At 64.2% G+C, this 22,667-nt stretch overlaps 1 protein-coding gene across 16 annotated transcripts in view; it reads right to left on the reverse strand.

Moving 5' to 3' along the window:
* KIF1A (kinesin family member 1A) overlaps window positions 1-22,667 on the reverse strand; it is an 89,254-nt gene that overhangs the window by 49,514 nt on the left and 17,073 nt on the right. For 7 of the 16 annotated variants that reach the window (XM_027538145.1, XM_027538141.1, XM_027538138.1 and 4 more), the window contains exons 2-16: window positions 19,255-19,422; window positions 13,376-13,452; window positions 12,158-12,337; window positions 11,225-11,290; window positions 10,645-10,823; window positions 9,555-9,666; window positions 8,171-8,248; window positions 7,765-7,830; window positions 7,258-7,275; window positions 4,785-4,860; window positions 3,370-3,448; window positions 2,680-2,822; window positions 2,280-2,306; window positions 1,050-1,261; window positions 71-150 (exon numbers count right to left, since the gene is read on the reverse strand). In XM_027538145.1, the coding sequence (XP_027393946.1) occupies window positions 71-150; window positions 1,050-1,261; window positions 2,280-2,306; window positions 2,680-2,822; window positions 3,370-3,448; window positions 4,785-4,860; window positions 7,258-7,275; window positions 7,765-7,830; window positions 8,171-8,248; window positions 9,555-9,666; window positions 10,645-10,823; window positions 11,225-11,290; window positions 12,158-12,337; window positions 13,376-13,452; window positions 19,255-19,360 (1,499 nt within the window). In that variant the 5' untranslated portion in view covers window positions 19,361-19,422. The remainder of the gene's footprint in view (window positions 1-70; window positions 151-1,049; window positions 1,262-2,279; window positions 2,307-2,679; window positions 2,823-3,369; window positions 3,449-4,784; window positions 4,861-7,257; window positions 7,276-7,764; window positions 7,831-8,170; window positions 8,249-9,554; window positions 9,667-10,644; window positions 10,824-11,224; window positions 11,291-12,157; window positions 12,338-13,375; window positions 13,453-19,254; window positions 19,423-22,667) is intronic. The other 9 variants (XM_027538148.1, XM_027538144.1, XM_027538142.1 and 6 more) reach the window with 3 other exon arrangements.

Here is a 22,667-nt window from a genome sequence, read left to right on the forward strand (position 1 = left end):
GGCCTGGTCCCCAGCCCCCTAGCTCCCACCTCTCCATCAGATGGCCTGGTCCCCAGCCCCCAGCACCCACCTCTCCATCCGGATGGCTTCCGTCCGCCGCAGCTTCTCCTCCCAGGTCTCGTTGAGCTCAGCGATGATCTTTTCTGTCTCCTGGGAAGGGAGACAGAAAAGAATGAGGTCAGGGTTGGGGGCAGGCAGTGCACAGAGGCTTGGGTGCCAGGCAAAGGGGAGATGAGTAGCCAGGGCCCAACACCCCAGTTCTGGTCCATCTAGGCAGCACGAAGTCTGAAAGATCAAGGTGAAGGGCTGAGGGTCAGCACATGCAAAGAAGGCACGTCTGTCCTGTGGACAGAAAACAGAGCGGAGGCTGACTACACCTGGAAGAGAAGCACATGTCGAGATGCCAAGTTGCTGGTTCCGAGGCTCAGGTATCCCCTGACTGCGGACAGACGGACGATGCATCCCATTTCCATGCCGTCTCCCCGCTCCCTTCCGGGACCCCCAGCCACGGTGGGACCCCCATGTCCTTGGTGGAATCCCACACCGCAGGTGAAACCCGCACTCTGCTGGTCCCCCAGCATAAGGGGGCCTACGCCCCAGGGTGACCGCACGCCCCCGCGTCAGGCCGGGTCCGGCCCCTGTGTCTTTGTCCCCTGAGTCCCTTCGGTCTCCACGGTGGGCTCACCATCCACTGCTCACAGCCGGCACTGAGTACCCATCTGCTGAAGGAAGCCAGTAACCAGAACCCTACAAGCAGCTTGCCTATGGCCAGCCAGGGGGTGGGTGGCTATGCCAGGGCGGGTGCGAGCATGGAGACCCAGGAGGGGACGCAGAGGCTCTGGGACACCCGCCTGCCCTGCTCAGCAGATGGGCCCCGCGATCCTGGACAGGGAGCACTGGGTCCCTGGGCGGGCACCAGCAGGTCTGGGGCCAGGATGCAGCCGCGTCTCCTGGCACTGCTCACGCCGCCTCTGACCCTCTGCCTGTGACCGTCCGAGAGGAGGGGTCTCGGGCCCCGTGCTCACCACCTGAGCCCGGCCCTGCCTCACCTTCAGCCTTTCGATGGCCTCCTCGCTGCCCGGGGCAAACAAGATGCGCTCGTGCAGGCTGGACACGGAGGCGGCACGGCTGGACAGGGCCGAGAGTGAGGACGAGGGGCTCATGCCCACCAGGGCGCTGGTCACTGTGGAGAGATTGTCAGGGGCTGGGTTCAGCTCCACCCCGCCACGGCTACGGTTATTGTTCTCAAGGTCGGACACGTCTATGGGAGGAAGGGGGGCAGACAGACGGGAGGAGAGAAAAGAAAGACCGAGTTGGGAAAAAGCAGGAGACGGGTGGGAGGAAGGCAGCACACGAGGACCAGGAAGGAGCTGGGCGCCCGGGCGAGCGCATGCAAGGCTGCCCCCGCCGCCACCCCCCTCCCGGGGCCTCTGCTCCCCTGCCCGCTCACCAACCCCCCTGCCCTCCTGCCCACCGCCCCTGCTGTCCCCAGCCGGCAGCCCCCTGAACCCTGGCCCTGACACTTATCCTCACCTGCTCCACCACCCTACACGCCCACTGGAGCCCGAGCTGTGGGGGCTGGGCTGCACTGCCGACCCCACTGAGCTCCCTGGCAGAGAGTCAGCTGTGGGACCTCCAAGGGGGCTCCCGCTCCTCCACCCCACACACTGCTCTGAGACCCCCGTGGCTGGGAGGCGGGCGCTGTGACACCCCCTGGGGCGGGAGGTGCCCGGCCCCTCCTGGCAGAAGCAGACACACAGCAGAGAAGCGGCAAGCGTAGGGCAGCACGGGGTGCCGGGGAAGTCCAGGGCGGCCTACGGCTCTTGGGTGGGGAAGGGGCACCCAGCTGCTCTCCTGCCCAGGGCCAGTGGGAGACGCAGGCCAGAGGGGCCTGGCAGCAGACTCCTGCATTTCCAAGGGAGGGGGCTTGGGCTGGGTGAGGTCAAGGGAGGCCGGGACAGAGCCAGCCACCGAGCTGTCCTGGTCTCTGTGCTGATGTTCAGCATTTCCCAGGCCTCTAGAAACATGGGGGTCAGAGCCTGACCTCAGCCATGCTCAGCCTCAAGAGGCCTTGGCTGCTCCAGGCCTCCCCGTTGCCTTAGTCACCCAGCAGACAAGGGGGTGAGCCAGGAGCACGGCCCGCAGGGCGCGTGAGTAAGAGGACGCTGGTCCTCCAGCCCCAAGGAGGGGACGGCTGCAGAGAGGGTGCGCCCGCCCCGTGCTGCCCTACACCCACAGGCCGGCGGAAGCGGGGTGCACAGAGAGCAGGGGATACACACATCTGGGTCCTCCGGGCACAGTGCCGGCTGCGGGGCAGGCGTGGGAGAGACAGAAACAGAAGACCAGGTTTGCCTCCAGAGGGCGCGTCCTAGGCCAGGCCTCAGGCAGGGCGGTGGTCCTCGGCGGGCGCGGGGGCGGCCCGGCGCCTCCTGCCCATGCGGCTTCCAGGAAAGCCGTTGCTGGCCTGCTCGGGCCAGCTGCAAACCCGAACACGCCGCCCGCCAGGTCCCTCCAGGACCAGGACCCTGGCCCCCCACCCAGAGGCCACTCAGCCCTAGAACCCGCAGCAGAGCCTGGACCTCGGGCCACAAGGGCCGCCGTCGGCGGGTGGTGGGCCCAGGAAGGAGCTGGGGCCGCAGCCCCACTGCCCTGTGGGGACAGGCGGGCACAGACACTCACTGTCGGTGATGTCGCCCAGACCCTGGGCGTAGAGCAGGTCCCGCAGCCGCGTCACCTCGTCCTTCAGCTCTCGGATCAGCTTGTTGTTGGGGTCCTCGTTGATGACAGCGTTGCAGCGGATCTGCTTGGCCCGGTCGGCGTACCTGGGAGGCAAGGGGCACTGGGGGCTGCGCGCCTGGCGGCCGAGGGCACCTGGAGCCCCGCCTGCACCCACCTGTGGGGCACCGCCCTACAGGGGCTCAGCACTTGGGGAAACCAAGGCCCCAGGAGGGGAGGGGACCGGGGGGGATCTTCTCCCCACGGGGATCTTTTCCCACTCGGCCCTGTGGCCCCGGGGTGCACGGAGCAGTCTAACCTGCACCCCAGCTCTATGTGTTCCCTGCCAGGAGGCGAGAACGCCCTGGCCAGCAGGACCTGCAGACACGCCTGTCCCTGGGGGCTCATTAAAGACCCCCAGTGGCTCCATGGCCTGCAGGTCGGGGTGAACCACTCAGCCGAGAGCACTGCTCTCCCAGCTTCGTTTCGGGGTCCCGGGGCCACTCGAGGTCACAAGCGGTGGGACACACAAGAGGCCCGTGAAGTCCTGGGGGCCCTGCCGGCCACTGGGAGCCTTGAGGGGCCCAGCGGAGCCGGCCCACTGGAGGCGCCTGCAGGGTCCGCTCCCGCCACCCCAGCCCCCTCGGGACACACCTCAGGGTGCTCAGCGTCTCGTCATAGTTGATGTCTGCGGGGCTCAGCGCCGCCACCATCGCGGTCCTGGAGTTCCCGCCTGTGGGAAGAGACCCGTCGGTTGCCACGAGGGTCAGCCCCGCCCACCCGTCCCATCCCCCACCCTCCTGGTGCCCCCCCACAGCGGGCCACTGGGAGGGAGCAGACGGCAGGAGGCCGGCCTCCCTCTCAAGCCAGGCACCTGGCTTGCTTGTCTTCTACATAAAAAAACGTTTTTCTCACATTTGGGGTCACGTTACAACAAGCAGCCACCCCCTCCCTATGATAAAGAAGCACGTTGCGGGGGTTTTACGGCATTTACTAGTGGATAAGGACTGTTTGTGTCCAATAGAGATTTCACTTTGGTCTCTGTCATCTGGGATGTGTTTCCCATCAGACTCCCAGCCTGGTCTCCCAGATGCAGCGTGAGGACACGCACAGCATGAGGCAATCGGCCATCTGACTCCGTTCTCCTCTGGGCAGCAGGTCCTGTCGGGCCAGGGCTGGGGCGGCCCCAGGCTTGCTCCTTGTCCTGCCCTTGCTGGGGCTCTGGACACACTGACCCCAAGGACCTGTGTCCCGGGGCAGCGTTCTGAGGGTGCGGCCCCCCAGGGACTGCGGGCTGGCAGTGTGAAGGACTAGGGGTGCAATGCCCACCCTGGGGCGGGGCCTGAGTGTGGCCCCCGGGGAGAGGCCGGGTGACGGGACACACACTCCTGAGACTCTCGTGTCCCCCCCCGGGGGGCACTTTCACCCCGTCTCCCACCTACCCTCTTCTCCACCAGGAGGCCTGGCGCTGCACCTGATGAGGCCCACACCAGAGAGCAGCCAGGCTGCTTCTGGGGGTCAGGGTCATGGCCCTTGGTAGCCATGCAGCCAAGGAAGGCCCCAGAGCCCCAGCCGTCCACAGCAGCCCGGGACTCAGCTCACCCTTCTGGACATCAGTCCCCCCAGCCCCTGCACCCTGCTGTAAGGGTAGGCAGCGCGGACCCCAGGGCCAGTTTGGGCGGAACACACGGGTGTTGGGGTGTCTCAGGCTCCATCTCCCTCTCACTGGCTCAGAGCTCAGCTGGAGGGGAAGGCGGGGAAGGAAGCCAGCTCCGGACAGCCAGCAGGGCTCCCAGGGGTCACAGACAGGGGGAGGCAAGTCCCTGTGACGGTCAGGGCGCCAGTGCCCCGAGCCAGGGGCACCGACGTGGGGACTGCACGTCTGCGGCCCCGAGGGCCACCTGCCCCCAGCCTGGTAGCGTAAACCCACTGCTGACATCGCTCTGGTCCCCCGGGAAGAGCCCCTGGGCTCACCGCTCAGCCAGGGAAGGATGGGCGCCCTCCGAGACAGAGCGGGGGTGAAGGTGGTGCCCGGCAGGTGTCAGGTCCCAGGCCGGGCGAGTCCTCACCTAGGTTTTCCCGGAGGAGCCACGTCAGCACCGAGTCTCTGTAGGGAATGAAGTCTGTCTTCTTCTTCTTCTTGTTCTGTGGGGGACGGGCGTCCAAGGTCAGCCCCGAGCCCACCTGAGGTGGGGTCAGGGGGGCACAGACGGGGAGCGCGGGCTGGCTGCCCAGGGCTCGCGGCTGGGTCTGCCCTCACGGCCTCTCCCCCCAGACCCAGGGCGCCCCCGCTGGAACTGGAACTGGGGACCTGCCAGCACATTCCTCAGCCTCTCCTTGTCTGTCCCAGGCCCCTCGGGAGCCACACAGACACGGGCTGCTGCTCTTCAGGCCCCGAGGGGAGCCTGCAGGACCGAGGCCTGGAAGTCCTGGCTGTGGGGCGGGGGTTACTGAGCGGGTTTGAGAGCATCCAGCCCCCAGAACTCCTCCTTGGCCCAGGGAGGCCTTCCTTTGCAAACTTGGTGGTGACAGACTCGATGTCCACCTTGTGTTTCTATCACTTAATCCTCAAGGGTGAACCTCTGCCGCCTCTGTCAGACTCGTTTCCACAGTAAATGCCCCAGTCACGCAGTCACCCCACGAGGGGTCCTGGCTGGCAGCTCCCTCAAAGGCTGTTCCCTCTGCTCCGTCTGCATGGCCCGAGCACCTCAGCCCCGGGACCTTCGCCCCTGACCCTCACTGTCCTGCCTGCCACCCGGCCACCCCCCGCCAGCTGCTCCCTACATGGCAGCCCAAGGGCGCGTCCAGATGCCGCCAGCCTTCACCAGCCCACAGCCAACCTGTGGCTGCCTCCCAGCACGTCCCAGCCAGCTGCTTCCTGACGCCGCTGGGGAGCAGGTCAGGCCGGGCCCTCGGCCTCATTACCTGCGGGCACCCACGCTCTTGCGTCCAGGGCTGACCCTCAACTGGCTCCTCAAAACCATCTTGCTCAGCTCCTGGAAGTCACAGTCCTTCCTCGGTCCTTCGCGCGGCGCCCCACATGGCTCCTCCCGCTCCGCTCACCGAGCTACGCGCCGGCTCATCACACGGTTCTTCAGTGTCTCACCTAAGCTCCGCACCTCCTCACAGAGTTTCTCGTGTTTCCCCAACAGCTTGTCACCATTTGTCACGGGGTCCCTCACACTCCTCACAGCTCCCACAGGTCACACACACGTGTCCACTTGTCTTCTCACGCATCCCCACACAACTCCTCACACGGCTCCTCTCATAACTCACCACCACGCACACACCCCTCACACTCCTCACAGCATCTCACACACTTTCTCTAGTCCCCACACAACTCCTCACACGGCTCCTCTCATACTCACCACAGGCTCCATGCACACGCTCCTCACACTCCCCACAGCATCTCGCACACTTCCTCTCACATCTCCTCAGCTCCCCAGCATCCCCACGAGTCCTCACAGTTTTGCACGCAGTCTCTACGCGCTACTCACACCTTGGTGCGCAGCCCCCCTCGCCGACCCTCGCGCTGCCCCCAGCGCCGTGCCACAGGGCTGCCCGGCTCTCCCGGTGCCCCGCGCCCGCTCCCGCGTCTCCGCACGCCTCTCTGCACACAGCGGGTCCTCATCTCGTCCCTCGCACGGGCGCTCCGTGGCTCTCAGAGCCGCTCCCCAGCAGCTCCCGCTGAGCCGCGGCTCCACACGTGTCCTCACACGGCCCCGCACAGCGTGCCAGCTCTGCACACAATTCCCACGCCTTCCACACACACTGTCTCGGTCTCCACACAGCTTCTCACGACTCCCCAGAGCCCCTCCGTCTCCGCACAGGGTCACGTCTGCCTCCCCGGCACGGCCTGCGCTCACCTGCGGCTCCTCAGCAGCCGCGTGTGCGTCGCCTCACACTCCTCCTCGGGCCAACAGCTGCCCAGAGCCTCTCTCGGCTCCTCACAGTCCCATTTCCCGCTCGCTCTCACGCCCTCACAGGGCTCCTCACAACCTCTTCTGGGTCGCCTGCCACGGCACGCGCCTCCTCCACGGCTCCTCACACACATCCACACAGCACCTACACGCTGGGCTCGCTCCTCGCAGATGCTTGTGTGGCCCCTCTCCTGCCTCCTCACGAGTCCTAAGCCCGTGCCCTCCCCTCACACCAACCAAGCTCTTCCGGCTCCGCCTCAGGACTCAGGGCCGCACAGCTGCACAGCGGCGCCGCCTGCCCGCTCGGCTCCTCCACGACCCCCAGGCCCCGACCCCGGGCCGCCTCTCCCGTGACGCCCCCCAGGCCATGCCGACAAGAGGCTCCCGCTCGGGTCACGCTCACAACCCAGCCTTGTCCTGTACGAGGCTCATCCCTGTGCTCGTCCCTGTTAGCTCCCAGGGATCTCCTGGTCTCCTGCCGCCTCTCGTCCGCCCCACAGCCTGCTCTCCGCTCACGGGCCCAGCCCAGCTCCGAGCAGGGCTGCTGTGTGCTGGGCTCCCACGGCTTCCCCCTCCCACCAAAGGCTGAGACCTTCCCCAGAACAGGGGGAGCCCTGCTTACCTTGTTGGGCCCAGAATCCTGCAAAAGCGAAGACAGAGTCTGAGGACAGAGCTCTGGGCCTGGGGCGGAGACCCCAGCTCTGCCCACAGCCCCCCGCACCCCATTGCTGCCCGTCACGGCCACCGGCCCTTGCTCTGCCCTCTGCCCTCAGAGCAGGATGGCGCGGAATCTGAGTTCACACCCCCACACATCCTCCACCAGGCCGAGCCATCACTCGAGGGTCTCAGCTCCTCCTGCCGGGCGGCCTGGGGGGCACCCAGGATCACAGCACCTGGAGCCCAAGGCCACCCTCAGGGCCCGTGAGGGAGATGGCACGTCCTGGTCTCACAGGCTCCAGGGAACGACAGGATCCTGGCTCCACCTCCAGCCGGAGACTCCGTCCCCACACTCTGCAGCTTTTCTGTGGGCCCAGCCCCACAGAACGGACAGCACCAGGACAAGGGGCGGTTCCCAGCGTCCCCCTCCCCTGCCCCATCCCCCAGGCTGCAGCACCCGGGGCTCACTCACCATCTCGGCCAGTGCAGAGATGACCTTGCCCAGGGTGGTCAGGGACTTGTTGATGTTGGCTCCCTCCTGCACGGGGATGATGTGGCCGGGTGTCAGGTGGCCTCGGAGGCCCTCGCTCCCGTGGGACCCCGACCTGAGCTGAGCTGCCCTGATGGGAGGCCCAGCGCCCAGCCCCCCAGCCTGGGGGACCTGTGAACCCTCCCGCCCTCCCCATCCTATGAAGGCAGGACCAAAGTGGGTGCAGGAAATCAACTCCCCTTCCGTCCACCCTTTGCGGCCGCCCCCACTGGGTGTTGGTCCATTTTCCCCTGAGCTGCGGTCTCCCCCTCCCCTCAGACCACCCGGGCATCAGGCCCCGCTGGGCAGTCGGTGGTGGTAGGTGAGGACCCTCGTGGGGCGGCCCTACCTTCAGGCGTGTGCCCTTGGCCCCTGTGGAGTCGGCCCGCTCACTCCCAGCCAGGTCCACCAGGCTGACTTTGCTCACCTGTGAGGACAGGGGCGTCACACGCAGGAGCCGCGATGCCCGATGGGGCCTGCCCCCCGGGTGCAGCCGGCAGGGCCCACCCTCCCGGGCCAGTGTCGTCCGTCAGCTCCTCCTGCTCTGCCGTGCGAGCCCAGCGCCCGGGGAGGCTGCCCCCCAGCCCCCGCCCCCCGCTGCCCGCTGCGTGCTGGCTGCTCTTCACCTACACATCACCACCACTGTCACCCACTCCAAGGCCAGGCTCACTGTATGGTGGGATCTGAGCCCAGTTCCCAGAGCCCCTCCGCCACTGGTCAGCTGCCCTGTGGGGGTGCAGCTGCCCCAGCAATGGGTAGGGACCCCGGCACTCGCCCAGCCTGGGCAGGCCGCCACATGCTCCTGGGGGAGGCTCACGCCCTTTGGAGCCACAGAGGCTGCAGGCAGGAACCCCCAGTGCCCAGAGCCTGAGGGATGGGAGCGGCAGCCCGTAGCCAGACCAGCTCAGGCCCAGTTCTGCGCTCCTGCCCTTCCAGGCCCCCGGAGGACAGCGCCAAGCCGAGGCGACCCTGGCATCATCAGGGACTGAGGGGCCCCTCTGCCGACTGTCCCGGGCCTGGATGGCAGGATGGGCGTGGGGGCCGTCAGAGAAAACAGGGCGCTGAGGGTCAGGGCCACAGTGGGCGCCCGCCCCACCGCCCCTTCCGGCACCTTCAGTCAGCGTGTCTGGCAGAAGCCCCAGAAGACGAGGCCCCTGTCCTGGCCCACTCACAAGGCCTGGGTGCGTGGGAGGGGCCTCTGGGGCGGGGCGCGTGGGAGAGGCCTGCGTGTGGGAGGGGCCTCTGGGGCGGGGCGGGAGGGGTGTTCAGCACAAGCTCTCCTTTGTGCTCACAGACGCCGGCGGCCAGTCAAGGGGGTCGCCCCCAGCCTGCACCGCGGCCCATGGTCAGCCTGTGATGGGCGCTCACTCAACCTGAGGCCTTCAACTCCGCCCTGGGAGGGCCCTGAGGCGTCCCCGGGCAGCGGGGCTGCCCTGCAGTGCAGCCCAGGGGACACCCTTCCCGGGCCCCGTGGGCTCCACCATAACTGCCTGGCGGGAGGCTGATCTAAGGTCACGGCCCCTCAGCTGAGTCCCGCCCACTCCCAGGTGGCACCCAAGGCCCAGATGAGGGGGCCTCTCAGGGGAGGCCCAAGCTGGGCTGTGGACGGTCAGCGCCCCGTGAAGGCGCCGCCTGCACCTTGCAGGCTGATACCCAGCTTGGTCTCCTTGCCCGCCTGACCGCCGCCCCGCCCCGCCCCGCCCCGCCCCGCCCCGCCCTCACGGCCGGCTCACTTTCTCTGTGGTGATGTTGGTCTCCGCGTCATGGCGCTTCTGCGTGAAGATGATGTTGAACACGGCGTGGGAGCGGCTGCTGGTCTCGTTCATGTTCGTGGCCGCCACCGTCCTGGGGAACAGAAGCCACATATGGTCACCTGGCGCCCTGCGGTCGGACGTGAGGGCCACTGGTGGTGCCAGCCTGCTTGGCGAGGACATGAGACGTCTGTCCTCGGGGCCATCTTGTCAGAGCTCGGGCAGAGCCCACGCCATCTGCCCACCTTGGCCACTGTGGCTCCTGCAGCCCCCAGCTCGAGCCTGGCACTCGGGGTACCATGGCTGGGGGGTGGTCTCTCGGCTTCCAGGGGTTCAGCAGAGCCCAGCTATTGCTCACTCAACGCCTGGGGCAGTGGTCTGTGGACGGTGGCGTGGAAAGGCCCCCCAGGAAGGGAAAGAGGGGTCCACTGTCACATCCCATCCCAGTTGCTCCAGGAGAAGGCTTGAGGCTGCCTGACCAGAGGCCAGGGTTGGACCCAATGCCACCGACATGCAGAGCCCCCGAGGAAGCCCAAAGGCTGGGCTCACTGCTGGACAGCTCCCTGCACAGAGAGGCCCCTGCAGGGCCACGACAGAGTGCCGGGCGTCGGCTGCAGACCCAGTCTTCCTCACCCTCCCGGGAGCCCCTGGGTAGCAGATGGGGGGCTGTCGCCACCACAACCAGGGCAGACCCTCCTGGGCTGGGAGGTCCAGGGCATTGCAGCCATGGAGACCAATAACTTGTGGCTGGCAGTGCCTTGAGGCTGGCCATCTCCACACGCCTCGAGAAGGCAGAGCTGGGCCTCCCAGCCTGGCCTCACCCAGGGCAGCCATCACCAGACCCTCTAGGAGGAGCTGACCCCGTGTAGGTGAAGGCATCCTCTGCACTGGGCGAGCTGGAGGTCCCTCGCAGGCTGTCATGTGCCCTAAATGGCCTTAGGCCCAATGGGAGCCCCAAACAACACCACGGGGACACCAACAGGCGCCCCAAGGCCCTGTCTCCCTTGGAGAGACTCGAGGCTGCGCTTGTGGTGGGGTGGGCAGGGGGTGTGGGCACGTCACCCGCACGCACCGGGCCTTGTTCCCTGAGTCCATGAGGTCTTGGATGTCATTGTAGGAGGTGACCGCCAGCTTGGACAGGTCCTCCACATAGGGACCCAGAAGCGGGTGCTCCCGCACACGCAGGTTGCCCTTGTTCTTGGGGTTCAGGAGGTCACGGACACGCTCGCAGTAAATCTCCATGTAGCTGACCTGCAGGACAGAGTTGACATCAGGGACCCCCAAGGCGGGGGAAACAGGGTACACCATGTACCCAAGCCACCCACTGGGACCAGGGCCCCTGCTGGAATGTGTAAGTAGAGGTATCCGCCCACCCCCGCCTGCCTGGCCCTGCCCACACGGCCATGCTGCTGGCTGGCCCAAGGAGGTCACACTGGGACCACCTTGGCCACAGCCCAGCCAAGCCACGCAGCTCCGAGCAGCTGCGCAATAAACACCATGGAGATAACACTGCCCCTTCCAGCGTCCAGCGTGGGGCGGGCATATTTGCAACATACATGCGAGAATGACAAGAAAAGGGCACCAACCAGTGGGGGGACTGGCTTTAGGTCAGAAAAGCCACACTCCAAGGGACAGGCAGTGGGGAGCCCTACCTCCACGGAGTAGGACATGTTATCGTTGGTCGTGTCGTTGATGCGGGAGAAGAGGTCCTCGCAGAGCTGCCGGGATAGAGGATACAGTCAGACGTGAGGCTGGGCTGTCCCCAGAGCCCTGTTTCTCAAGGTGCTGGGCTCCTGCACCCCAGCAAGGATTCTGCTCCCCAAGCGCCTCCCACACCCTCACGGTCCACATTAAAGGCACCAAGAAAGCCTGCAGCCTAGGAGTCACTGTCTTCTGATAACTCAGGGGCCCCCCGGCTGACATCTGACCCTCTCCTGCTCCTCCCACCATCCTCACCTGCATGAGGGAGAGGGTCTACCATGCTGCAGACCGCCTGAAATTCTCCCCTCCCTGACAAGTCCAGTACTGACCAGCTCAGATTTGGAGACCTGCCTAGCGTGCACCTCCTGTCCTGAGCACCTCTCCCTGCCTGGACCACCAGCCCTCACAGCTCTCCCCAGGAAAAGCTGCCCCCACCAGCAGCTGTCCCAGCCTTCCTGTCATGGGTATGACCGTGGTGGGCGCTGGGCAGGGCTGGGCAGCTCCCGCAGCTCCCCATCCACGGACCTCAGTCTTCAGCTTCTTCACAGCCAGTCTGCCCCATGCTGCCTCCTGCCCAGGCCTTACCCTCCTCCTGGTTTACCTTTCTTCCTGGTCCCGGCTCTCCGGGGGGCCTGTTCCCGCCCTCCCCAGGCTCCACCCTCCCCGGGCCTCGCCCCGCCCAAGGCCCCACCCCACCCAGCTTCAGACCACACCCATCTGCACAGCCTTCTTTAGGCCCCTCCCCAGCCAGCTTCAGACCACACCCCATCTGCGCAGCCTTCTTTAGGCCCCTCCCCAGCCAGCTTCAGACCACACCCCATCTGCGCAGCCCTCCGCAGGCTCCGCCCCAGGCCCCGCCCCGCCCCGCCCCGCCCGCCGCGTGCCTGAGGGATGATGCCCTGCTGGTCTTTCTCCTGCTTGCCCATCATGGTGTAGGACTTGCCAGCCCCAGTCTGTCCGTAGGCGAAGATGCAGACGTTGTAGCCTTCGAAGGCGTGCTGCAGCATCTCCTCACCAATGTCGCGGTACACCTGCTTCTGTGAGGCGTAGTTGATGTCTTCCGGCTGCAGGAGGAGAGGGGAGCAGCTGCAGGAGGCTGGGGTGCCGAGCCCTCCGCCCACCAGGTTCACTGAGCGCCCGCATCGCACCAGGGGCCTCCGGGGCCAAGGCCAGTGATGTGGGAAGGACACCTGCCCGCCCACCCTCTCACAGGACACCTGGAGAGGGGAAATAATCTGGGAGGGGGGCGGCTTCCGGAGGGAGCGGTAGGAGGAGCCATCAGGCTAGGGCCCGACAGAGCGGAAGAGCATTTCAGCAGAGGGAACAGCATGTGCAGAGGCTGGGAAGTGGGAGTACATGACGTGGTGCCTGAAACCAAGCTTGGTGTGGCGGCCGTGGAGTGCAAGATGGGGCTGGAGAGGCAGCAGGGTAGGAGCTCATGGGCTGGGCTATCGCCCTTGGACACTGTTCTGAAGACGGTGGTCTCTTTAGGCAGGACCGGGGGTCACCCTGACTGTGGGAGAGGAGGGGCCGGAAGGTGAAATGGGGAGCCCTGGGACCAGGCTCTCAGAGATGTGAGCCAGGGTGGGCCCTGGCCCAGGGGCAGAGGGCCTGACGCCTCCTAGGATGCAGGAGGCTGGGGGATGCAGGACTGCGTGTGGACAGGATGGAGGAGGTGGGGGTGAAAAGCCCAGAGGCCTCCTGGCTCCCAGGGGAAGTGCAGTGGAGGGCGTGGGCGGGCCAGCGTCAGGGGGCGGGTTCAGCTTCGGACACTGAGCTTGGGATGTCTGGGGAAGAGGAGACGTACAACTCAGACCCTGGGAAACCGCCCCTGGTGGGCTGACAGCCCCTGGCCCCTGTCACAGCAGGGGACAGCGCCCCTGGCACCTGCACTATGAGCTGTCACACACAAGGCAACTGCGGAAAGCAGGCCCCTCCCCACAGGCCTCCACCTAGCCCACACCTCCCGCATCAGCCCTGCAGGGGAGCGGGTGGGTCCCTCACCCCACTGCCTCAGAGAGATCAAGGGACTGGCGGACGGCCACACAGCAAGCAGGGCGGAGCTGGCTTCCACCCCCCCGGAACCCCAGCCCTGGGCTTACCGAGGTGTGTGACCAATAGGAGTAGTCGAAGCTGAAGCTTTTGGGCGTCTCCTTGGGCTGTTTGGGGTTAACGATGGCTAAGGAGAGGGAGACAGACATAATGTTTAGCGCTGCCCTGCAGGGACACACTGACCCTGGACATGCCCGAGAGGAACCCCAGGGCAGGGAGGCAAGGTCCTAAGAGACCTCTAGCCTCAGAAAATCCAGCCTCCAACCCCAAAATGGGCAGGGACGAGCCAGATAATCCTCTGTCACCAAGGCAGTGCAGAGTGATCCCTCTCTGCAGGCACTGGGTCGGAGCACAAGCCCACGGCCCATTCCCTCCTCCTGGGTCCACACTCTGCTCGCCTCCCCAGCCCTGGTCTCTCACATCTGTTCTGCACACACGTGCCCTAGGAGGCCCGGAAGACCGTCAATCACAGCCGCGTCCTCGCTGCTTTGGAGGCCCATCACACTCATGTGCTCATCCACGTCCAGGGTGTGCTGGCTGTCCCTCTGCGGGGACACCACACATTCCTGCTCCTGCAGGGCCTGTGCGTCCACTCTCGGGGCCGTGGGGCAGTCTTCACCTCAGCTCCTCCCAATCCCCCTCCTCCACCAGCCACACCTGGGCCAGCGGGAGGCAGCTCTCACGAAATGTCGGTTCATCAAGGGACGAGCAATACCGCTGGCAGGCCTCCCGAGGCCTGTGTCCAGCCCAAGGCCACAGCACCCCAGGGATCCCACGCCCTGGACAGGCCTTGGGTCCCGGAGGCCTGGGCTTGGCTGGCAGCATGTCTGCTGTGGCCAGGCAGCAGGCACTGAGGCTCCTGGGACATTGTCTGAACCCCGATGCCTGTGTTGATAGAGGACCCCAAGAACCCCTGAGAGCCCACCTGGCCGGGGACAGACGCCTCCCTGGGGCTTCACCTCCACCAGGAACTCGGGCCATCCTGGTGCGAGAGGACTCCAGGCCACTCCCCGCCACAGCATCCCATCTGAGGAGCGCGGCACCCTCCTCCCTATACTTGGAGATTCGGGCCATGCTGCCCACCCCTCGGACCACTTTCCTCAGCTACCGGGGGCTGGGGCCCTCGCTTCCTGAGCTCCAGGACCCCACACCCTGCCCCGCCAGCCCATGTCCTGGGTGACCTATAACTCTCACTGAGAGAGCAAACCGCACCCCTGAGGTGGGCTGAGTTACATCCCTCAGCACTCACACATCACTGAGTCCTAACCCCCCTCAGAATTCATACATGGAGTCCTGACCCCAGGACTCAGGATGTGACCTTATTTGGAGACAGGGTCCTGGCAGGTGGAACTGGTAAGGAGGAGGTCACACTGGAGTTGGATGGGCCCTGATCCTACGGGGCTGGTGTCCTTTTTATAAGGGGAATGTGACACAGACACACGCATGGGGAAGGCTGTGTGAAGACGGAGGTGGAGGCCAGGACAGCGCTTCTCCAGGCCAGGAGACACCAGCATCTCCAGAAACCGCTAGAGGCGAGAGCCATGAAGGCTGAGTGCCAAAGAACTGATGCTTTTGACCTGTGGTGCTGGACAAGACTCTTGAGAGTCCCCAGACTCCAAGGAGATCAAGCCAGTCAATCCTAAAGGAAATCAACACTGAATATTCCTTGGAAGGACTGATGCTGAAGCTCCAATCCTTTGGCCACCTGATGCAAAGAGCTGACTCATTAGTAAAGCCCCTGATGCTGGGAAAGATTGAAGGTGGGAGAAGAAGGGGACGACAGAGGCTGAGATGGTTGGATGGCATCACCGACTCGATGGACGTGAGTCTGAGCAAACTCGGAGATGGTGAAGGACGGGGAAGCCTGGTGTGCTGCAGTCCATGGGGTCGCAAAGAGTCGGACACGACTGAGCAACTGATCAACAAGAAAAAGAGGTGAGAGAGATGGGGAGTAGCTTCTCCCCCTCAGAAGGAACACCTTGATGTCACAGCCGGTGACTCCTTGATCTGGGACTCAACAGCCTCAGGACCTATTGTCTAAGCTGCCCTGTCTGCAGCCCTCTGCTCTGGAGCCCTGGGACACTGAGACCTGCACCCCAACCTTGGCCACCCTGGCCTTGACCAGCTCGGCAGGCAGGCCCCCCACTATGCGCTCCAGAAGGTCTTGCTCACGGCCCAGGTGTAACCAGAAGCCCGGTCCCTATGGCTGACCCGGCTCCGGGCCCCAGGCCCCAGGTTTGAGGGGTTCTAGGTGATGGCTCGGCACCCTGGGGAGGCTGGTGGGAGGGAGCAGGTGGCTGACCATCACAGCCCTTTCTTTGGAGCTGAAAGGGGGTCACGTCATCCATGCTGCCTCGAGGAGCGAGGCTGAGAGGAGACCTAGCTGCCTGGGTTTCAGCTCCTGCTGGACGTGGGGACGCGGCCGCCGGAACCTCGGCACAGATAATGCCAGCGCCGTGGAAACAACAATCACAGTGCCCCACCGAGCGCACACAGGCCCTGGCACCCACCAGCGCCCCAGCTCGGCCCACCCTGTCACCCCACCCCGCCCAGCCCCCTCTCCTTCGCCGACCACAACCCCTGTCCCCCTGGTGCTGATGCCGTCCGGGCGCTGGGGTGTCTGCCTGCACTGGGACCCCCGGCCCCCCTAGGGACAGGGCACAGACATGCTCAAGGAACCTCGAGTGGGCAGGGGACAGCCTGCTGCCAGGGTCAGGGAGTGGGGAGTGGGCCTCAAGGAGAGCCTGCCAGGGAGACCAGCGAGCAGAGTTGCTCTGGCTCCGGACCTGCTGACACCTGCCCCTCCCACTGGCACAGAGTCCGTGGTGTGACTGTGACCCCACACTGTTCTGACCCCGGGGTCCTGTGGTGTCCCCATCACAGACGGTCCTGGGCTCCAGAGGGGACGGCCCTCCCCAGGGTCCAGCCCAGGCCTGCTCTCCACCGATGCCTCTGAGCCCTCACCAGGGTAACCTCCCTGGGCCAGGGGCCACGGCAGCACCCACCCGCCAGCACCGAGGCGACCTGGTGGAGGGAAGGGGCTTCCTGTGTAGCCTCGTGTCTCCTCCTGAGGCTCTGAGGAGGGGCCAGGACCTGGGCTTGTCGGGGACTTAGCACCTCGGCCCCTGCTGCGGGCACACGGGGGACAAAGACGGCGCCGTGGGGCGGGAACAGCAGGGCAGGGGCTGAGCCAAGGTGAGTCGGTTTCTCAGAGTCCGAAGGCCTCACATGCCAGGAGCAGCCTCCGCTCCTTCTAGGAGCGTGTGCTCAACACTGAGGAATTCTGTGAATCTGTGGCTAAACCCTGGGGGTCTTGGAACCGACATGGGGACAGTATTTACACCACGGAAATGGGCAAACAGAGGGTGTGTGTGTGAGTGTATGTGTGTGAGAGTGTGTGTGTGTGTGTGCATGCCCAAGCAAGTGAGGGGCTAGTTTAGTGACAGGCCACTGCTCACCACCTGCGAGATTTAGAAAGTGGCCTCACTGAGACGCAGACAGAAACATCAGTTTCAGGGGTCCGGGTGACTTTCTCTCAGCACTGGGCTCGTGTCAGGAGGGCCCTCCGGGTAGCAGGAGGAGTCATCCTGCCCAAGGCCCCCACACCCCCAGCAAGGCCCTCCCGAGGCTCCGCCAGCCATGGCCCTTGTTCCCATGGGAACATCAACCCCAGGGCAGTGAGGGCCTCGGTCCAGCTCCCCAGGCCTGATGTTGGGGTTGCTGACCAGGGCCCCGCCTCTGACACCACATGTCCGAGCCACTCCTCCAATACACAGGCCCACAGCCGTGTCACCGCCTCCTGGCCACACCCATGTTCCCTTCTGTGGGCTCCCAGGCCCAGCCTCATTCTATTTGGAGCCCAGAACATTCTAGAATAGTGATGGGAAGTGGGGCCAATTTCTCTGAGGACTTGGGTGTTGAGAATGCACACGAGCTGCTGGTCAACAAGGGCCTTTGTGCAACTAGCAGGGTCTGTGTGGGCCGAGGAGGCTGTCAGGGGGGTCCCGATGGACCTTCCAGAACAGCAGTCCATTCCCTGAAACACACAGCAAGCCCAGCTAGCCAGGGTCCAGCCTTGCAGGCAGGAAGGCCAGGCTGGGTGAGGGCCTGTGGGGCTTTGCGGGGCTGGAGGGCCTGGCCTTGAAGGCATCCTCCCCACCACAGGCACTGGCCTGGGTTGAACAGTGTCCTCCCCAAATTCATGTCCACTGGAACCTAAGAATGCAACCTATGACTTTACAGAAATAGGGTCCCTGCTGTAACATCTTCTCCAGCCTCAAGGGGGCCAGACTGGACAGACCCCCACCCACATGGGGGCCAGGCTGGAGATATAAGAGAGTCAGGTCCTGGACAGGCCCTCTGCCTGGATGGGGGCAGTAGCTGGACAAGACCCCAGCTTCCCGGGGAGGACGCCCAGAAGTGCGTCCTGTATTAACAGGGCTTAACAGGCCCCAGCGAGCTGGGCCCTGTTCCTGCTGCCTGCGGTGGCCACCTGCTCACTAACGCCCCTTCGCAGCTTCTGTGCCCCGACAGTGAGACCAAGGACCACCTCCCAGGTAAGCTCTCGGCACCCGAACCCTCACCTCAGCTCTGCTTCTGGGCAGCTGGTAGAGACAACACCATTCATGAGAGTCACTATGAGCCCCCGATGCACCTGGGTGCCATGCTCAACAGTGCCCCCTCACAGGCCTCTGCAACATGCCCCCGGGCTTCCGCAAAGACCCCCAGCCCAGAACCCCCTTCCACAGAGCCCAGTGGCACCCCAGGACACCCCCAGGACAGGACACCCCCAGCCACGCCCAAATCCTCAGCCCTCACAGCCCCGGGAGGCAGCCAGCATCCGCCCCGCGTGCTCCTCCCCTGGGGCAGACCCTCCCTCCAAGGCTGTAGACGACAGAAGTTGTCCCCCGCCCACCTCCCCACCCCAGGGCTCCCCGTGCTCCTCCTACAACCTGAGGACCACTGGGCGCAGGTTCCACCACAGAGCTGCGGGCGGCAGCTCCAGGTGCAAGCTGCCCTCTGAGCCCGCCAACCACACAGTGCGGGGAGGACGCCAAATTTCCGCCTGACACCAGGCGTGGGGCTGGGCTCCCGATCAGCAGGAGGTGATCCAAACACTGGTTCCACTTCCGGGGTCCCAAACAAGCCTGCTGGTCCCCAGTGTGAGAAGCAAAGATGCCTGCTCTAGGGGTCGGGGCGGGGGGGTCTCCAGGTGGCAGCAACACCCTGCTTCTCAGTCTGGGTGGGGCTGAGTGCTTCCCAGAAGCACGTACTCTGTCCCCTCTCCCCGGGAGCACGCGCCCCGTCTCCTCTCCGTGGGATCATGCTCCCTGTCCCCTCTCCCCGGGAGCATGCGGCCCATCCCCCCTCCCCGGGAGCAAGCCACCCATCCTCTCTCCCGGGGACCATGCGCCCCGTCCCCTCTCCCCAGGAGCACGCTCCCAGGGAGCGTGGAGAAACGGGGAGATGAGAAATCAAGAATCTTGTGTCCTGGGCTGAAAAGTACCCTCCACAAATTCACGTCTCCCCTGAACCTCGGAATGGGAGAAACAGAGTCTCTGAAGATGTATGTGTTGTTGAAATGAGGTCACACTGGATTGGGGCTGCTCCTAAGTCCAGCGGTCAGTGTCCATACGAGGCCAACAAAGACCCAGACACGCAGGGGAGAAGCTTCATCAGGACGCAGCAGGGGGAGGGCGTGCAGGCGTGGCCGTCGTTGGAGGCCACCAGAGGCAGGAAGAGTCCTCCTCCGGCACCGCCACCCGGAGCCCCGCCCTGTCAGCACCTTGGGTTTGAACTCTGGCCCCTACGACTGCGAGACAACATACTTCTGCGCTTTTAAGCCACCCGATTTGTGGCCTCTGTTCCTGCAGCCCCAGGAAACCGTGCACCTGTGGCCGAGGGGGCCCCGGGGCCGCGCAGTACTCACTGGTGGTGCTCCCCGACATCTGGATGATGCACTTGGACTCGCGGCTCATCTCCCGGGAGTTGAAGGGGCGGACGCGCACCGCCACCTTCACCGAGGCCCCGGCCATCTCTGCGGCCTCTGTGGGTCACTCCTGGCAGTGGTGGGAGCCCCGGCGAGCAGGGGAGACACCTTGGGGAAAAGGGAGACGTGAGTTAGAAACGGTTTCCAGAAAGGCGGAGCAGGCGTTTCTGGCAATGGGACCCTCTCTGGTCCAGCCCCCGTGACACCTACTCAGATGACCAGTCCAGGAGGAGGAGGGACAGAGCAGGCGGCTGCAGGCGAGAAAGGCCTTGAGTTTTAGGAAAGACAGTCAACGGGATGAGAGGAGCCTGAGAAAGCGGCAGCCTAACAAGAAGCAGCTAATTCACTCCAGGACCCGGAAGGACTCCGGGTGCCTCTGGAGGTCACTGACTGAGTGGGCCTCCCCAAGGCGACTTAGTGAAGTGCACATGGGGGAGCACCACTCAAAGAAAAGGGGGGTCGGCCACCTGAGAACCAGGCGAAAACCACCAAAAGGCAGGGCTTTGCTGGTGGTGCGGGGTGCCGGGACCGCAGCCGCCAGCGCAGGAGACCGCAGCCAACGTCCTCGCCCACAGCCTCAGAGGGAGCCAGCCTGCTGACTGACCCCTTGGTCCGGGACGCCCAGCCTCCAGACTCGGAGACAATACACTTCTGTTGTCTAAGCCCTTGGCCTGTGCTACTTTGTGACAGCAGCTGTTAGCTTCAGCAGAGTAATGAAGACCCCGAGACCCCCACCCCACCAGTGAACATCCAGGACACGCCCCACCCCAACCCCACCGCCCCCACCAGGCAGGAGGCCAGAGGGGACCCTCAGGGAGACTGAGGCTCTGTGCAGCCTGGGGCTCTGAGGACCAGCTGAAGGTGGATGTGAGGAACCCAGCGAGATGGCTGGCAAGGGGGACCCCAGCCTCCCGCTCCTGCTGCGGGGCTAGCGTGCTGGCCGCCAGGGGAGACTGAGCAGGATCACACCCTCTATCGAGATACACAGAGACTAAAACAAAGACGGGAGCGCAGTAGGAAGAGATGAAGCAGGAAAGTGTCAGTCGTGTCTGCCTCTCCGTGGACTGCAGCCCCCCAGGCAAGAATACTGGAGTGGGTTACCATTTCCTCCTCCAGGGGATCGTCACGACCTGGGGATGGAACCCAGGTCTCCTGCATTGCAGGCAGATTCTTTACCTTCTGAGCCACAAATTTTAAATGCTTTGTAATTCATATTCTTGGAAAGAAAGTTATTCATCCATGAGCAAGTAAAGGATACTATTTTTAAAAGGAACTTTCAATGAGTAAGAAAGAGGTCTTGGAAATTAAGAATATGAAAACAGAACCTTTAAAAGTAAATAAAAAGCTTGGAAATACAATTAAGTAATTTTCCACACGAAAAGAGAAATGGAATTTGAGGATCAATGAAAAGAAACTATTAGAGAAATAATTCAAGAAAACTTCCCAGCATTGCCAGTCATGAGTCTCCAAATTCAGAGGCCTACCTACCCCACCTGCTATAAAAGGTCATAAACCACAGCAAATGGTGAACTTTCAAGAGTTGCGGGCTAAAGGGAAGATTCCACAGAGAAAGGCAGGCCACAGAGGAGGGAGCCTCAGAAGGGCACCACAGAGGAAGAAACACTTTCAGATTGCTGAGCGGCAGCAGCAACATTCAGCCTACAACTCTGACCTCAGGCAAACCACAGCCAGGGGAGGGTGAAAGGGAGACCCAGGAAGACTCTGGAAGAGGCGGGAACCTGTGCTCCACGTGAGGAAGACGTGGGTGGGGTCCCAGCCAGAGGACGGTGAAGGGGTCCCAGGAGGGCCCTGGGGCTGCCTGGAGGGGGACACCCCCAGTCAGAGGGCAGTGGAGGGGACCCACCCGGGGCCAAGACAGCGCTGCAAGGCCGGAGGGTCTCCCATGCAGAGAAGCGTCCCTCCGAGGGTTTGATCAGAGATCAGTGATGAGCCCAGGCGTCAGTCGGTCATTTCTGATAACGTCTTCTACAAGAAGGAGACTCTAGGCACTTCCCTGATGGTCCAGAGGGAAAGAGTCCGCCTTCCAGCGCAGGGGATGAGGCTTTGATCCCTGGTCAGAGAACTAAGATCTCACAGGCCACGTGGCAACTAAGCCCGAGCACCACAGCCAGAGGCTCTGTGAGCCCCAGCGAAAGATCCGCGTGATAAACGAAGATCCACATGTAGCATCCAAGACCCGACTCAGCAGATTAATAAATATTAAAACACACACACACACACACACAAGCAGAGTGCACTCGAGCAGCAGGAGAGACTATACCAGCCCCGCTGTTGTAAACAACACACTGCACTAATCAACACACAGGAAGCATGGCAGGAAGACGGGAGAGAGGTGTCGAGTGCCGAGGGGTCGCTGATGGTGCGGCGGTGCAGACAAGCTGACTGTCCCGGGGGGAGCTGAATGGAGCAGGCAGACCAGGACACAGGGACTCCAGGGTCGGGGGCACGGGCGGGGCTGCTTCTCACGGAGAGCCCCCCAGCCCCCACGGAGCTTGATGCCGCGTCCACAATGTGTCACTTTGGTAATATTTTAGGAACAAACAAGAGAAAAGCCAAAAAGGAAACTGAGGTTTGGAGACCCACGGTGAGACCCGGCTCGGGGCCAACGCCTGAGGAAGAAGGGCGGGGACACGGCCAGTGTCGGCCACCACCCCAGGTGTGAATGTGAAGCTGGCTGTCATGTCCACTTGCGGTCACACTCACACGGAGCAGGCAGTCCTCCGGGGGACGTGGGCCCTGGGCAGGCTCCTATCTCGGTCTGTGCCAGCTCGACAGGGCTGACCCTCCCTGGGCTGGACGCCCGCAGGCAGGAGGTGAGTAGACGGAGCAGCACCCGAGACCCGGATGAGGGGGGAGGGCAGGCAGGAGGGGCTTGGTCTCCAGGCTGAAGAGGCGGGGACCCGGGCAGAAGCAAGGCCTGTGTGTGGCGGGGGGCCCACCTGATGCCCCACCCTTCCCCTTTAGGAGGGTGGCCCGCAGGCATCCACCTGTGCACCCGACTCCCAGGAGCGGGCGCTGGGGCAGGGCAGGGCCTGCACACAGGGCACCTGCTTTCTCCCATCACCCCCCTTCCCAGGGGGCCCTGGAGCCCATCAAGGACAAGTGAGCTCTGTCCAGGATGCGAGCTGAGGCCCACTCCCCTCCACGGCATGGTCAGGGGAGCGGCCTGGGGCCCTGAAAGGCCAGGAGACAGGGGGTGTGGTGAGGCATCACCCCCGGTTCCAAGGCAGCAGCACACGGGGCCGAGTGTCCCTGTGGACAGCAGCCCAGTCACTTGCACGGGGCCAGCCCGTGACGCTGGGCACACAGAGCCTCAGCCCCGCCTGGCAGAA

This window comes from Bos indicus x Bos taurus, chromosome 3 (assembly GCF_003369695.1).
Source record: "Bos indicus x Bos taurus breed Angus x Brahman F1 hybrid chromosome 3, Bos_hybrid_MaternalHap_v2.0, whole genome shotgun sequence".
NCBI classification, from domain to species: domain Eukaryota; kingdom Metazoa; phylum Chordata; class Mammalia; order Artiodactyla; family Bovidae; genus Bos; species Bos indicus x Bos taurus.